This window comes from Equus caballus, chromosome 1, assembly GCF_041296265.1.
Source record: "Equus caballus isolate H_3958 breed thoroughbred chromosome 1, TB-T2T, whole genome shotgun sequence".
In the NCBI taxonomy this organism is placed as follows: Eukaryota; Metazoa; Chordata; class Mammalia; order Perissodactyla; family Equidae; genus Equus; species Equus caballus.
In genome coordinates, this window is record NC_091684.1 from 7,599,262 (window position 1) to 7,615,662 (window position 16,401).

Genomic DNA, 16,401 nt, shown 5'->3' on the forward strand with positions numbered 1-16,401 from the left:
GGCACAGTTTGTTAGTAACTAGGACATTTGTGATGGTGAAGCGGGGGTGCTGTTGATAATTATGCTAGGACAAAACTGAGACCTATGGCCACCCAATCCATAACTCATATTCAAAGCTCAAAAATAAGGAAGGTGCCCTTGATATTGAAGTTATCAGGAATCCTTGCAAGCTAGAAAAAAATGCAGAAAAGGAATGTTTGCTTTATTAAATGTGTACTAGTCATCTATTGTGGCATAATAAATTACCACCCAAAATTACTGGCTCAAAACCACAGACGTTCATTATCTCATGCAATTTCCGTGGGTGAGGAGTTTGGGAGCAGCTTAGCTGGATGATTGGCCTCAGGGTCTCTCAGCAGGCTGCAGTCAGATGCTGCCCTGTGCTGCCATCATCTGAAAGCTTGACTGGGGCTGGAAGGTCCACTTCCAAGATGGCTCACTCCTGGGGCTGTTGGCAGGAGACCTCAGCTTTTCCCTTGGTTCTTCCACAATGGGCTGCTTGAGCGTCCTTGCCACACGCTGCTGGTTTCCCCCAGAGTGAGTGACCTGAGTCACTCAGGCCTTTCCTGATCTCGTCTCAGACTCACAGACTGTCATTTTTCCAGCGTTTTATTCATGAGAATGAACCCCCAAGCCCAGCCCACACTAAGAGGGAAAAAGATGAAGTTTTGTTGCTTGAATGAAGGAGGGTCTTCGAATATTTGGTCATTCTGGTGGTGAGTTCATATTTGTTCTTGAGAGTCCCCATTTGCCTTTCTCTGAGCACTGTCTTTTCATTCAGCCTGCCCCAGGACTCATGGGAGAGGATGGGCATGTGCAGCCAGGAAGCCTGTCTCAGCAGCTGGGTTGTGGCCATGGTAGCTCTCTGTTCCCCCTGGGTGTTGCCAGTCGCTTGGAGTACTTAAAAATGGGCCCTCTTGGGGGTGGGGTTGGGGGGGGTAATGAGTTCCCCATCACAGTACGTGTATCAGGGGAAGTTGGATGGTCAAATGACAGGTGACACATGAGTATAGATGAGGGGAGCTCGCCTAAGTGAACTTCCATGTCCCTTCTGACCCAGAGCATCCATGAGTCCCTGATCTCCCCAAGAGCATTCTTTCTTTGGTGTTTGGACAGGCTACTTAAATACGGAGTCTGTGCAGTAATGGAGGTATCAGAGCCAAGAGGGGTTAACCTGCCCAGAGGAGGCTCTTAGGAGCACCTTTCTGAGGAGGTGAAGGCACGGATTCTTGAAAGGAGAAGATGTATGAAAAGAAAAATGGACCTCACGTTATAACAGGCTGAGAAGATCATGAGTTTCAATCTCCCCAAGAGATGGAATTAACAAGATTTCCAAGAATCTTAATCAGGTGGCAATTGTTTGTTGACTTTTGCAGCAAGCTCTGGGAGCTGTGCTCCGACAGATGGAAGCTGTTCCGTGAGCCCGCGTCTGAAGCTCCATCAATAGGTGGAGCTGCAAGGAGGCCGAACCTTCACTTACAGCAGAGATCAGGAGTGGCTGCCTGTAAAATTCTGGCTTAGGAAAATCTGCCTCCATTTTCCATCTGCTTGTATTCAAAGTGGATGGAGCTAAATGTGAGCTTGGGTAAGAAATCGGTGCCCTGTTGATTGTGAATGCCCAGGCTGTTGCACAAAAATAGCATCAGGAAACGGTATCGCAAAGGTCAGTCCTGCTGGAGAGGAAGGGACAACAAGCCATCTTTCTGAAATTTTAATGAGCAGATCCTGGCCTCTGACCCCATACCATTACCTAACAATCCAGTATTGAATGCCATGTCGGCTTCCATTTCCTGTGAATGAAGAGACAGGGTCCCCATCCAAAGGCCAACCATCTGCCGGACGTCAGATTTGCTCTCTGCCTGGCTGGCGGGCGGTTACAGACGAGCGTGGAATCTATGCATAGGGTGTCAGCCCAGGCTCCTCACTTCACAGAGGTGGGGAATTAGAAGGTTAAGACACCCGGGCTTGTGGCTAGGATTCTCTTTCCTGTCTTTCTTTTTTCCCCTTGCATTGGCTGCTTTGTTTCATTCGGTCAAAAACAAACCAAGGCCAGTCTTATGGCACCTGTAGCCCTTTGGAGGGAGCTTTGCAAATTCCAGGTTTAAAAAAAAAATTGGACTTCTACAGTCAAGAGTAACAGCTGAATATTAAAGAACAAAAAGAAATGGATCATTCGGAGAGAAAGTATATAAAGCCCCCAGCCCAGTGCACTGCATATATTCAGTCTATTATTAGTAAATAATTTATCCAGGCAGAAAGATTCAAGAGGCCAGCAGCTGGACTCGTCCTAAGGCTAGCCCGTCCCATTGACCTCAAAGGAAACGTCAAGTTCAAAGGGATTTGAATTCTCACCGCACGTCAGGAGCCCCTGTGGGCTGGGAAGCCATGGCCATAGCTCAGTTCATGCTCATGGCCACCTGGGAGGCCTGTATTCTTACTTCCACTTAGATGCTGCAGCTGAAGCTTGGACGTCAGAGTCAAAGACAGGCTATACCTGCAAACAGATCTGGCGTGGGCTCTGACCCACTTTGCAGCCCTGCGACCACGGGAAAGGCACTTAACCTCAATCTGCTGCAGTCTCCTCATCCAGATAGTCAGGATTCTAAAATGGAATAATGCATGGGAAGCCCTTTAGCATGATACTCCAGATACTCCAGTTATACGAAGTGTGTGATAAATAATGCAGCTAACAAACAGCCCAGTTAACAAACAGCCCAATGATCATTAAATAGGTTAAGTAACCAGCTCACACCATTCGATAGTCATGATTTATCAGTTTGTCCTGCCAGACAGAAAAGTCTTTGAAGGCAGGAGGCCTCTCTCATCAGTTTGTTTTCCCAAGTTCCTAACCTGGCGGTGCTAACTGCTGATGGAGAGAATGAACAAATGAAGGAACAAAGAAAGACAGCCATGCTGAGCAGAGCAGGGCAGGGAAGGAGCAGGGCTTGCCTGAACCCAGGCCTTGGACCCAGGCCTCGCTTCCAGACGGAGTGTTGAGATGTCCTGGCACTGAGACGGGGGCCTTTGGGCCAGTGTCTCTGGCGTTTTAAACAAGGCCTGCTCTTTGTTGAGAGGGTTGACCTGGTTCCTGGGAACACTGTAAAAACCTGGGGGCAGGAGGGAGATAGTGAGAAAAGCTGCTTTCCAGTAGGAAGAAATGGTAAGGAAGGGGGTTTCCTCTGTGGCTGGCTAATGGCCTCTTAGAATGAGGCCTCTTGGGGGAACTGGTGGGAGGTCACCGGACAGATTTCCATGGGTGGCTCCCTGCCCTCGCTGCACAGTAGAATCACCTGGGGCTTTGAAAACTCTTCAGGCTCCGCTTGTTTTAGGAGATTCTGAGTTCATTAACTGGGGGGGGGGGGGGGGGGGGTTCTATCTCCTTAACTCTTTTGGTTCTAATAAGACACCAAGGTTGGGGGTCACTGTAGCCCCACAAGGTGGTTGGCAACCTTCCTTAATGCATCCAGCTCCTTCAGTTTGGGTAGCTCCCTTGTCTCCCAGAGGGCAACAAGTCCTATTAGAAAAACTGACACAGGAGCTCGAGGCTGTCAGGCGCAAGAAGGAGAGGCCCTCCATTCATTTGGTTGCTGTTTCCCAAACACCCGGTGCTCCCCTGACTCCGTGGCCTGGAGAGTCTCATTCCCAAGGCAAAGAAGGGCGCCCGGGAAGCTGTATTTTTAACAGACGGGCCCAGATGCTTCTCATGATCAGGAAAGTTTGGGAAACATCACTGTACACCCTTTTCTGGGTCCATGCCATGGAAAGGAAACGTGAGTCAATCTATCAACGTGAAACCTAAAGTAATACATCAAAGCGTAATGCCCAGGCGGCCTGTGCCTGCGAATCCAACCTTATTTCTCGGGCATGAAGTGTCCGTTTGGGGGCTTAGGGGAAGGTCGCGGGACGCCCACCCGGCCGGTGGACCGCCTTTCAGACTTGCTACCCGCGTTCCGCGGGTTCCGGGCGAGCCGGGGAGCGAGCAGCCGAGTCATCATTTCCAGCCTCAGACTGGAAAGCTGGACCGTGCAGCCGCGTGTGCTCTTGGCAGTCGGGCGCCCCGGGCCCCGCGGCCACATCATCCTGGGGCGGGGATGTGTGCGCTCCGGGCGCCCGCGCCTCCACCGAGCCACGTCTGTGCCGCCAGGGCGCGCGGCCCGGGAGGCGCCCTGCACCGAGCCGCCCCCGGGGGTGGGCGAGCGCCGGCTCTGGGCGGGACCCTGGCGGGGCACCCTGAGCGGTCTCTAGGACCCGCGGGACGCCGCCGGCGGGCGGGGGTGCGGGGGAGACGATAATTTGTTCCGTGGTAATGAGAACGGTGACTGTTGGCCGTGGATCCATTTCACAGGCCTGCCTTCTCTCACTAACGATCTTCCTCGTCCCCGGGCCAACTCGGACAGTTTGCTCATTTATTGCAACGGTCAAGGCTGGCTCCTGCCAGAACAGCGCGCGCGCGCACACACGGGGGGAAAACTTTTTTTTTTAAAAAAATGAAAGCCTAGACTAGCTCACCAGCGGCGCGGGCGCTGCGCGAGTGGTTCGGAGTTGACTCCCTGCAGCAGGAAATCCCTCGGGTCGCGACGCCCGGCCCCCTCTCGGCGCCCGCGGGGGATGGTGCAGCGCTCGCCGCCGGCCCCGAGAGCTGCTGCACTGAAGGCCGGCGACGATGGCAGCGCGCCCGCCGCCCGCGCCCCCCGCCCGCGCCCTCCTGCTCGCCCTGGCCGGGGCTCTGCTCGCGCCCCGCGCGGCCCGAGGTAAGTCTCTGAGCCCACCCGGCTCCCTGCTGGTCCCCCCGCTCTCCTCTCCCGCCCGCCGCTCGGGGTCGTCCGCTGGCTGGGGTCTCGTCCCTCGGGGGCACCTCGCGCGGCACTAGGGGGACACCGAGGAGCAGGGCTGCCCCGCGAGGCGGCGCACCGGGGCGCAGCTGCGGAGCCCCCCCTCCCCCGCTCGGGTTCCCGGGGCAGAGAGGACCCTTCCTCCCAGGTGCCGCTTCCCGGGGGGGAGGAGGGAGCACTTGGCTCGGGGCCTGGGAGCCGCCAGCGCGGAGCCCGGATGGCACAGCCTCGGGGCTGCTCCCCCGTCCCCTCCTCTCTCGGGCGTCATTTGTTAGGGTGTCTCTCTCTGTCTTGACAGTTACACGTGTCGCCCGGGATGATGCGCGTCGGGTCCTCTTACTGTCCCTGTCCCTTAGTGACCCCCCTCCCCAGGCTCTGGGTCAGCTCTCTGTGAGGTTTCCTTTCCACCCCTGCCTCCCCCGCGGATACACTTGGGGGACGCGCAATAATCACGCAGGTGAGCCTTCCCTTCTCCGCAGGTGTGCCTGCTGTGTTCTACGGTCTCCGTGTTTAAAAACTAACTCTTTTGCCTGCTGCTTCAGTTTTCTTTTCCTCTCTTTTAAATTCCGCATCGCTCACTAGTTGTTAGTGGCGGCCAAACTTGAGCAGAATTTTTCCGCCTCCCGCCACTCCGTCAGTTTCTCGGGCATAAATAATCTTAAATCCACCTTGTGTAAAGCGACAACTCATTTAGGAGTTAAACTAGAGTGTGGAGATTATAGCTGTTTTATAGGTCTAGATTTTCCCAAGTTGTATCCCCTTAAAATTGGGCACCTGTGGATGCTTTCTTTTTGCATAATGAAGACTCACCCAGCAGGTGCCTTTTTAAAAATGCAGAAGCTTCCCTGGATCTCCGCCACCGCCGCCGTTGTCTTTCCACCGCTAGAGGCGCTGTCGGTCTACCAATGGCTGCCTTGCCTTGGCCTCTAAGTCCAAATTTCTATGATTCTACATAACAGGCATTTATTTTTCAACAACTGGCCTCAATCACCAACCGTTACCACTTTCTGGTACGATTTATTTTGCAATTGCCACTGCTACCCTCCACCCCCATCGCATCTACTGTAATGTGGTTAAAACTCAGTTCTCATTAAAATCCACACAGCAGTGAAGACCAATTTGGGAATTAATGATTAAATAAAAGGATTGCACAAACTAATGAAGAAGCAATGAGAAAGCCAAGAAAGAATACTGTTGACTGTTTAGTTAAAGAACTCTATGACCTGCAAATGAAAATACTGGTAGTCAAAAGTGTTTTGAAAGACTTTTGTACAAATTGGTCCTTTTGAATGTTTATTGAGAATGAACTTTGTAAGAACTGAAACAGAATCTCAAAGCGTGCCTGAGGTGGTCTTTAACTTGGCACGTGCTCTATCCACATAACAGAAGTCCACTGAGCATGGGCAATATTTCTTTTTAGAGGAAAATGTTTACTAAATCATGCTAATAATGGGAAATTATTTCACAGAAGGGGGCTATTATTTTATGACTGCAGCTTTGGTGGAGAAAGTTTTTCCTTGGGATACATAGGACTCAAAATAGAAAACCAGTTAGGCCTAAACATTTCAAGTGGGTTATGTGTTGTAATACCCCAGCATTCCCTGTTTACCCTCAGATTCTCAGTATCAAGTCTTAAATCAATCAGCGCACCAAATCATAGCATTGAGGTTGTTTAAAAATCCAAACATATAATGAAACATTGCTTTGTGTTGGCAAGAGAAAAATCAGGAATTACCCCTGTTGAAGGCAGAGCATATTCTGGGCTTCGTGTCTCTGTGTGTTAACCCTGAGCTCCAGACCGGTTGCCTGCTTGGTACCCTCCAGTGTCATCTCAGCCCTGACAGGTCCCAAACAGAACTCTGGATCCCAAACCCTCCACTCCTGAATCCATTCCTCCCCTAGTCATCCCAACTCAATAATAGCATCCTCTGCCTTCTCCAGATGCCTCAGGCAAACATCTGGTAAGTCATCCCTGAGTCTCCCCTTTCCCTTCATGAACCATCAACTTCCAAAATGTATTCCCATCTACCCACTTCTCTCCATTTCAAAGTGTGCCTTCCCCAACCTAGGCCACTTCTTCCCCTTCTCTTTATCTCTTTTGCAGAAGCCTCTTATCCCAATATAATAGCATCCTAACCGGTCTGCTGGCTTTCCCTCTTGTCCCTGCACAGTGTATTCTTCCCAACACCACAGCCAAAGTCATCATTTTCAATCATGAGTTGGATCATGCTGGTTTCCTGTTTAAAACTCTCCAGTGGCTCTTAGGAAAATCCAAACCTCTGGATGACCTAATCTCTATTTTCCTCTATGATCTCCTTGCTTACCGTTCTCCCCCTTGCCCATTGTACTCCAGCCACGCTGGCTTCTCTTCTTTCCAACTTTCCAATATAGTATTGCCATAATTTTTTAAAAAACAATGTTCAATGTTTGCACTATGAAGACTTTGCAAATATTGTTCACAGTTGAGCCACACAGCATCCTACAATTCTATTTCACCCCCTTACAACTTTGTGTTTTTCCTAGAGTTAATAATTGCTTTGTTTTTGTTTTTTTGCTTTGCTTTCTGTGTACCAATCTCTACCTTACCTCCAAAGTTTCTGGAAGAATTTTTAAACTACTTTCAATATGATCAAAGACATCAGGTAATCTATCCATTATTTATTTTTTCTTGCTCTCGTCTCCTGGAGCCTTTTATCCTCCTGATCCAACATGAACGGGTTAGTTTTTTTTCCCCTTAATAATTTTATATTGATTAAATGTTGAAATTATAATATTTTGGGTAAAATTAAGTTAAATTCATCTAAAACTGGTTACTTTTTTTTTTAGGCATGCAGGACGGCTCTTGTCTCAGGACTACCCTATTAGTAAGATGCTAGAAATTCCTCTTGCATCCTTCCTGGGTTGGGTCACCTATTTTCCAAGCATCATAACTTTCTCTTCCTTAGTTTATTTCTTATTTGTGTGGAGCGCATCTTCTGGTAACTTCCTGAGGAAGGGTGTGTGGCAGATAAAAATTTTTTGATAACTCGTCAGGAATGCTTTCAGTTGCAAATAACGGAAAACCTGACTACAGCAATTTTTTTTTTAAGTTTTTTTTCCTTTACCTTTACATAACAAGCAGTGGTGAAGTAAGCAGTGTGGTCGCTGGGGTAGCGGGTCAGTGATACTATCAGAGACCCAAGCTCCTGCTTTTGTTTGTATCTACCATACTTATACGCTGGGTTTTGCCTTTATGTTTACTGCTTCATGGTCTCATGGAGGCTGCGGTACCTCTTGGCTTTATATGTGCATTCCAGGAGGTAATAGGGCAGAAGAGGCGAAAAAGCAGAGCCAGGCAAATCTATTTTATCAGGAAAATTAGACTATTTCCAGAAACCTCTGTAGCAGATTTTCTCTTGGCCAGACTGTGACACAGGGCTACTGCTAGCTGCATGGGAAGATAGCAAAGGAAATATTTTTAGCTGTACACATTGGTGTTTCAAACAACACAGAGTTCTGTGAGTAAGAAAGAAGGCTGGAATGTGTGTCTGCTATAGCTTGCATACAAATATGTATATATATTTGTGTATATATACATATATATGTATGTAGATATACATACATATATATGTATATCTACCCTTGACTGCTAGTTTGTTTAGGTATAAAATCCTAGGGTGAAAGTCATACTTCCTCAGTATTTATAAGAGATTTCTTCATTGCCTCTGTGCCCGTTGCTGCTTGAGAACTTGATGGTACTATGTCAGTCCTTTAAATGTAGGCTGTTTTTCTTTCTGGAAGCTTTTATCATATTTTTATCCCTAGTATTTTTTCATTTCATGATGATATCTTTTAGCTAATTTCTTATCAGTAATCGTGCTGGGCACTCTGTGGGCCCTTTCAGTTTGGAAACTCACGCCATAAAGTTCTAGTACTTTCTTGTATTATGTCTTCAATTATTTCTTCCTCACTGTTTTTATCATGCTTTTCTGAAACTGCTATTAGCTGAATATCCCACCCTCCTGAAAACATCCTCTAATTTTCATCTCTGTATTTTTGTTCTACTTTCCGAGTTTAATTTTATTTACAACCCTGCTATTCAAGTTATTTCTGTTACTGATATTTAATTGCCAAGATATATTTTTGTTCTATGAATGTTCTCCTTTTTGTGTATTCTGTTTTTATTTTATAATAGATGCAAGATTTCTATGAACTCTTGGAGTCTATTAATTTTTATTTTCAAGCGTTCTTTTGCCCACTTCGTTCTTAGCATTAGCTGTGAGATTCTTCCCTGTCCCCATTTTATCGTCTCTGCCTTTCTTCAAATGTCTGAGTTTCGGCTCTCTGTTTATATTTAATAAGGAGACACTAAGAAGCTGATTGAAAGTTCTGTGTGTTTCAGAAGCACACATTATGTTGCAGGGACCTTCATACATCGTTGTATCTTTTTTCTTAGGCTGATCAGTTTCCCCAAAGAAGAATCTTGCAGCCTTCAGCTGAGGATTTAAGCCTGGCGGCAGGGTCTGTGAGCTGGGTAGGAGATCAGAGTTAAGGGGAAGTGTGCTTAAGGGTGAAGGTGTTTTGTTGTTGTTTTCAGTTTGGCACCTCGTTACCCCTCCCTCGCTCTCAGCTATGCCCAGGGTCGTGAGTGTAGAACTTCTCTGCTTCAGTGTCTTCAGAAAATACAACTCCTAGTCTGTTGGCAAGGGGGTGGCACTCACCTAGCTCTGCTGGCTTTGCAGCAGACCTGAAACTCTAGCTTCTCCTTGGCTAGTCTTTCAGCTCGGCCTGTACTGGCCCTCAGGATGCCCAGTGCCTTCCATTCCCAAGCCTTTCTGGGGTTCTGCTCATCCATCTCACCTTCTTGATGGTTTCCCTCCTCTCCAGGCAAACAGGGTTCCAGCTCTCTTCTCTGCTGAGTAGGTTACTATTTGTCATCCTCTGCCATCTGCCAAAGCTTTAGTTGCTTTCTCTTACCTGCCGTCATCTTCTCTCCAGTTCTCTTTGTTTATTATTGTTGTCATTATTATTCCTTGTGGTAGGGTTTCAGGTGGGCGTATGGGAAACCCTGTGGATCTGCTGTATCCGTGTAGCAGTCAGCCCCTGCTGTGAGGACCACACTCCCCAGATGGACAGGTTTCCTTTCTCTCACTTCTCCATCGACTCTTTCTATTCCTTCCTTGTGGAAACAAAAATTACATCCATTTTTAAATGTTTCAAAACTTTCTCTTCAAATTCTGTAAATACTTAAAGTTAGCATATACCTAATTAGATAGATGTTGCAGCTGTGGAAACTGTAAAGCTTTTTTTTTTTTTTAAGGGCTGCAACTACATCATCTAAAAAGCTAAGCATATTTCTTCCTGGAGTAGATGATGCTGTAATGAACTCATTACAGTTAGAAAAAATTTTTTTGTTTTTGTATCAGAGTGTGTTCCAGAGGCCTTTTTAAGCTAAGTTGTTCCTGCAGTGTCTATGATTTATAAAGACAGGTGTGAGAAACATTTTCAGATGTTTCTTCGGTACCAAATGGCTAGCCTCCTAGCCCTTTGGCTGTGCGCCCACTGGGAGCCGTATTAAACAGCTCTGTAGTATGTGCAATTCTTTAATTATCAGCTCTCTGGGATTGAGAAAGTGAAGTTGAAATAATCTAGACAGAATGTTTAAGGAAATAGTTTCTGTGCATTTTTAGTAGCTGTTTCTTTATGTGTGTTTGTTTAGTATTTTATTAAACCCCAAGTTTTTATACCAGCACGTAGTCATTTAAAAAGGCATTTATTGAGTGCTTTGCTGCCAGGAGCTGTTCTGAGATCTTTGCTTGCACGCTCTCGTGCAGTCCTCGTGGAAGAATCCTGCAGCCAGTCGTGTTATTACCCTCCCTCTCCAGAGGAGGAACCCAGGGCTTCAAATGGTGAGTGTCTGCTAAGTGCCAGATGGAGGGGCTCTCCAGCCTGTCTCATGACGGAGACGGGGTCGTCACCGAGCTGCGGTAAACATTTTGTAATCTCTGTGCTCTATCTTTGGAATAATTACAATGTCTATAGCAATGAGCTTGTAATTTAGTTTGGTTATAAACAGAATGATAATGCAGTTCAAATAAACTTGATCTGCCAATCGAAATGTGCGCGTTGAATCTCATGCTTTCTGACAGGCTGCCCTTTTCAATCCTCAAACTTCCTCCAGCTCGTTCTTCACTCTGCATCCTTGTGCTTTGTTTAATGCCCAGTATACCTTGCCTCTAACTGATAGATGGGATCGACAAGCCGAATAATTCAGCATCATATTGATGTTGTTTATCCTTTAAGCTTTTATGTCATCCCAAGGCTATAGGAAGAGCTCAGCTTCCAGGCAACTGCTTAAAAATTTGGGCCATCTCCTCGGACCCAACCTGGACCTTCTGGCTGTTCACCTGCTCCTAGGAGCTTGGGCCACCCCAGTCAGTCTAGGTGATCCACTCTTAGAACTGTTGATCCACCTGCCATGCCTTCCCTCCGCGGGGCATGGTGATCACTGGCCTGCAGTTTGACCAAAAGATTCCTTGGTTTGTATTTTGCCATATTTGTAATGAAAGCTAGGATAGGATTTAAGCATTTATCGTGAGATCTATGCTCACAGGAATCTGAATGTCATCTGAGAACCTGGTTTTGCTTTTTCGTTTTCGTTTTTTAAGTCCTGGGGGTTTTGGTAGGGTTCTTGGGAGCCTGCGTTAGGATTTAGAGTCTGTGTTATATCTGAGGGTAATTGTACTGCGGTTTATGGAATAGCTGTATTCCTGAAGTGCGGCATCCTAAGTAAACTTTCTAAACTAAAATCATTTTTTCAGCCAATTTCAGTATAATTTGAGATGTTCATGAAAAAGATGATTGAGGAAGAATTTTGACCCTCATCATCCATTCTCTTATAAAAACCGAAATATTTTTAAAGTGGAAAAAGGATAGAGAATAAATTACACACTCATACTCTTGCCAACTAGATTTTACTATATATGCTTCAGAATTTTTAAAATTTAAAGATGTAAGATGTTAAAGATATATTTATAACAGTCCCCTATTCTCCGTACCCATCCAATTCCTCCTCGTTCTTCAGAAGCAACCGCTACTCTGAAGCTGGAGGGTTTGTATGTATATACATATCCCTAATCAATATTTGATATTGTTTTTGTACTTATATAAATGGTGCCCTACCATATACAACAGCCTTCTGCAACTTGCTTTTTAAAAATCAACATATTTTTAAAGATTTATTCATGTTGATACATGCGCTTGCTTCATTCCTTTTAGTTGAATGACTAAACCATAAATTGTTCACTTCTCTGGTGATAAATATGTTTTCCCCAACTTGTTGATATTGCGATGGTGCGAGGATACTCGTACCTATCTCCTTGCACACAGGCGTGAGCTCTAGCAAACCTGTTACAAATGGATGGTTGAGATAACGCAGTACGCCTATTTTCTATGTTAATGTATTTTGCTCTGTTGCTTCCTAAATTTCTTGTACCGACACCTACTTGTTAGGGAGTTCTGGTTACCTACATTTTTGCAAATACTAGGCATTTTCAGACTTTTAAATGTTGCCAAGCTGGATGTGAAATATTTCATTGTCTTCCTTGGCATCTTTCTGACTTCTAGAGACTCTAAGACTCTTTCTATGTGTTTGTATTGTTCTTTGTGTTTCTTCTTTGAATTACTTATTCTTATCATTTGCACATTTTTCTTAAGTTTAGTTTAAGAAATCCTCTCTGTCCTAAGCTCCAAAAGAGACTTTTTAACATTTTTTCTAAATTTGAGCTTTTTGCTGTTCACTTTTAGTATAATGGGAATTTATTTTTTTATTTATCCTATGAGATCAGCGTCTGTTTTTTCCCCGTATCGAGAAGATAACCAGTCGTCCCAGTAATATTTATTGAATCCTTTTCCCCTCTAATAAACACGAAGTATGGGCAGACATGCTTCTGGGTTCCTTGTTCCGTTGGACTGTTGATTTATCCTGTTTCCAGTGTTGTACCACTTTCACTATTCTGTACTTCATAATAAATCTTACGTGTTTAGATTGGTTGGTGTGTAGAGGATAGACCCTGAGATCTGCTTGCCGAGGTTTGCATATCAGTTCTGCCATCTGGTTACTGCTGTGGGACCTTGGGAAGGTGATTGACCGTGCTTTGTTGTCGAGACTCCCCCAGTGTTAGCACTGAGCGTCCCACGTCGCAGGAAACCCCTCAGTGCTGGGCACACCATAGTGGTTGGTTACCCTAAACCTCAGACAAATTATGTGACCTTTTCTCCAGTGTCTCCCTCTATGAAATGGTGGTGATGTATTATCTGCCCCACAGTGTGGGGAGGATTAATGAGATAATACAGGGAAAGGGCTGTGAACAGTGACTGGTCCATGCTGAGTGCTCAACAAGGGTTAATTTCCCCTTCTCCTCTCCCTTTTGACTATTCTTGAAACATTAGTATTTCATATGAACTTTAAAATCTTCTTGGAAATTTCTGCAAAATACCCTTTGGGAGCTTATAGATTAATTTGGGGGAGAATTCACATCTCATGACGTCAAAGCTTCCCGTCACAAATATGGTCATTTCTTTATTTACATGTTTTCTTTAATGTTATTCAGTAAGTTTTAAATAAGTTTTTCTCTAAAGATCTTACCTATCTTTATGAGAGATATTTTGAGGTACCTAATAGATCTGTTGTTATTCTGAATGGCGTCACTATTTTTATTTTTAGATTTTAACTTTTTAACATGGAAAATTTTAAACTGTGCAAAAGAAGACCAACTGGTATAATGAACACACAAGTCTATTACTCAGCTTCTACAAGTTCCAGCTCATGGCTAGTCTTGTTTTACCTGTGGAATTGTGTCTTTTATAAAAGTTCTTATTGATGTTTTCTTTTCAGTATAAATGAGTGGTACTGGTTTTTGTATTTTGATTTTGAATTCAGCAAGCTTACCCTATTTTTATTAGTTCTAATAGTTTGTAGATGACCTCATAGAAGTTCTAAGAGAATTATTACCTGAAAATGATGGTAAATTTTGTGGTTTCCTTTACAGTTCTTATGCATTCTACTTCTTTTATTGGCTAGCACTTCCATTACAATGACAGACAAAAGTGATCCCAAGTGTCCTTGGTTTTTGTTTCAACTTTAATGAGAATAGCTTTTCACCACTGATTAAGATGTTTACTGCAAAATTTTGTCAGATATGTTTTATCAGGTTAAGAACGTTTCTGAATGCTGCTAGTTTGCTAAAACGTTTTCTTTTTAACGTATATAAATGGTTGTTTAATTTTTTCAGACTTTTCCTCACCGTCTGTTGGTATGAGCGCTTGCTCGTTTGTTGTGGATGTCCTCCTCTTCTAGGTTACTGGTGTAATGCATTACATAGTAGATTTCACGTTGTTAAACCATCCTTGAACAGCTAGGATGAATCCACCAGGATTTGAGTGCACTTTTAAAATATAATGTTAGATTCCATTTACTAAGATTTTATTTATGAGTTTAGCCCCTATAGGGCAATGTTCATAACCAACGTTAGTCTCTAATTTTCCTTTCTCTAAATGTCTTTGTTTAGTTTTCATTTCAAAGTTACACTGTTAGCCTCATAAAGTGAGTTAAGGAGCCTTACCTCCTTTTCTATTCCTAGGGCAGCTGAAGTATAAGAGGTTATTTTTTTCTTAGCAGTTGTTGGAACTTGTCTTAGTATCATCAGGATGTGGTACCGTTTTTTAAACAGAAATCTAACAGTTGATTCAATCTCCTCATTGCTTACAGTGCTATTTGTATCTGCTCTTTCTTTCTGAAGTAATTTTGTTGCATTTTTCTTTTGTAGATCCTTTATTTTTGTTTTCTATTTCATTAAATTTTGTCCCTTTCTTCTACTTTCTTGGACTTTATACTGTTGTTCTATTTCTCACTTCTACTGAAAGCTTAGCTCTGTCATTTTCGATCATCCTTCTCTTCTGTTATATTCACAAAGGGGGATATTTTCCCTCTGAGTCTTGCTTTCACTGGTGCACACATTTTGCTTGTAGTTTTGTTGTCATCCATCCCAAAGTAGTTTATAACTTGAATTATGAGTTCTTTTGATTACTAAGTTATTTAGACATGTTTTGATTAGTGTGTATGTATGTGTTTCACTTTCCAAATGCTTGGGATAAGGTTAGTTATCTTTGTTACTGATCTCTGATTTCAGTGCACAGGTGTCAAAGAAAGTGGTCTGTGTCCTATTGACTCTCATATATTTGAAGTTTTCTTTATGAGCTCATGCATGGGTTTCTTTTTTGTAAAAATTATGTGTATGTTTGAAAATGTATATGTGCTACGTCTTGGGTGTGGAGTTCTAGATACGTCAATTAGATTAAGCTTGTTAACTGATGTCAAATCTTGTATTATACTGGATATTTTTGGCTCAATATTTCTAGGAGAGGTGTTAATAATCTAATATAATCATGGATTTCCCATTTCTCCTTGTAATTTTGTCTATTTTTTATACATTTTGAGGCTGGTTTGTTGGGTCCATTCAATTGTGTACAGCTTCAGAATTGTCTAAGACAAATATTATTGTATCAGTTTTCTTTTGGTTAATATTTTTTTGATATATCTTTTTTGATCTCTTTACTTTCAAATTTTCCGTGTCATTGTATTTCACGTGTCTAGTATAAACAAAATATGCCTGGATTTTTAAAACTTAATAATTACTGCCTTTTAACTGACTAGTTTCATCCATTCATATTTATTGTACCTTTGATGTTTTTTAACTCTTATCCCATTTTGTTCTCTATTTACCATTGCTATTTTTACATACTTTATATTCTTTTTTGTCTCCTATTATATTGCTGAAGGCTTATTTATACCCAATTCTCTCCAGGTCTGTTAACTTAAAGGTTATATATTCTATTTCCACATTTTTAGTAGTGCTGTGAAATTTTTAACTTTTGCGCTTCTGGTGACAATTCTAAAGGCAGCCAATAACTCTGGTCCCCTCCCGGATGATTCTACAGGCTGAGATGCTGGAATATGTTTTTATTGCTCTTACAATTTATTAGTATTGTTGGCTAGCATTTTGGTTCTACCATTTTGAAACAGATCTCTCATCAAAAAATACAATGAGGTTGTAGTAGGCTTTGTTTTTGTTTTTAATAGTCCGGGCTTCTTTTGATATATTCAGTGTAACCAGCTCTTTTTTTCCATCATGGCTTCTTGCAAACCTCTTCTGCCCTCCTGGATTCAGTTTGCTTCTTATCAAAGTAGTGTTGCATTGAAGGTCTATGAGTAGCAAACTATCTTTTTGCCTAGAAAATGTTTATTTTCTCTTTTTCATGAATGTCAGATTATCTATATATAGAATTCTAGGTTGGCAGTTTTTTTTTTTTTAAGCAGATAGTACCTATGGGATCCTGGCCTCTACTGTTACTGTTGAAAAGTCTTTAATAATTTAATTTTCTTTAGTTTCATAAGTTCAATGATTGTTCTTTTTCACAAATTTTCACAAAATCTGGTTGCTTTTGAGATTGTTCTTTGTCATTTTTATTTGTGCTTCTGTCGTTTTATTATTATGTTTTTTGAAATGGATTTCTTTTTAATTTGTGTACA

At 43.4% G+C, this 16,401-nt stretch overlaps 1 protein-coding gene across 1 annotated transcript in view; it reads left to right on the forward strand.

Moving 5' to 3' along the window:
- Nucleotides 1-4,194: 4,194 nt before the first annotated feature.
- ADAM12 (ADAM metallopeptidase domain 12) overlaps nucleotides 4,195-16,401 on the forward strand; it is a 335,115-nt gene continuing 322,908 nt past the window's right edge. The window contains exon 1 of the mRNA XM_023637167.2: nucleotides 4,195-4,751. Coding sequence (XP_023492935.2) covers nucleotides 4,664-4,751 — 88 coding nt within the window. The 5' untranslated portion in view covers nucleotides 4,195-4,663. The remainder of the gene's footprint in view (nucleotides 4,752-16,401) is intronic.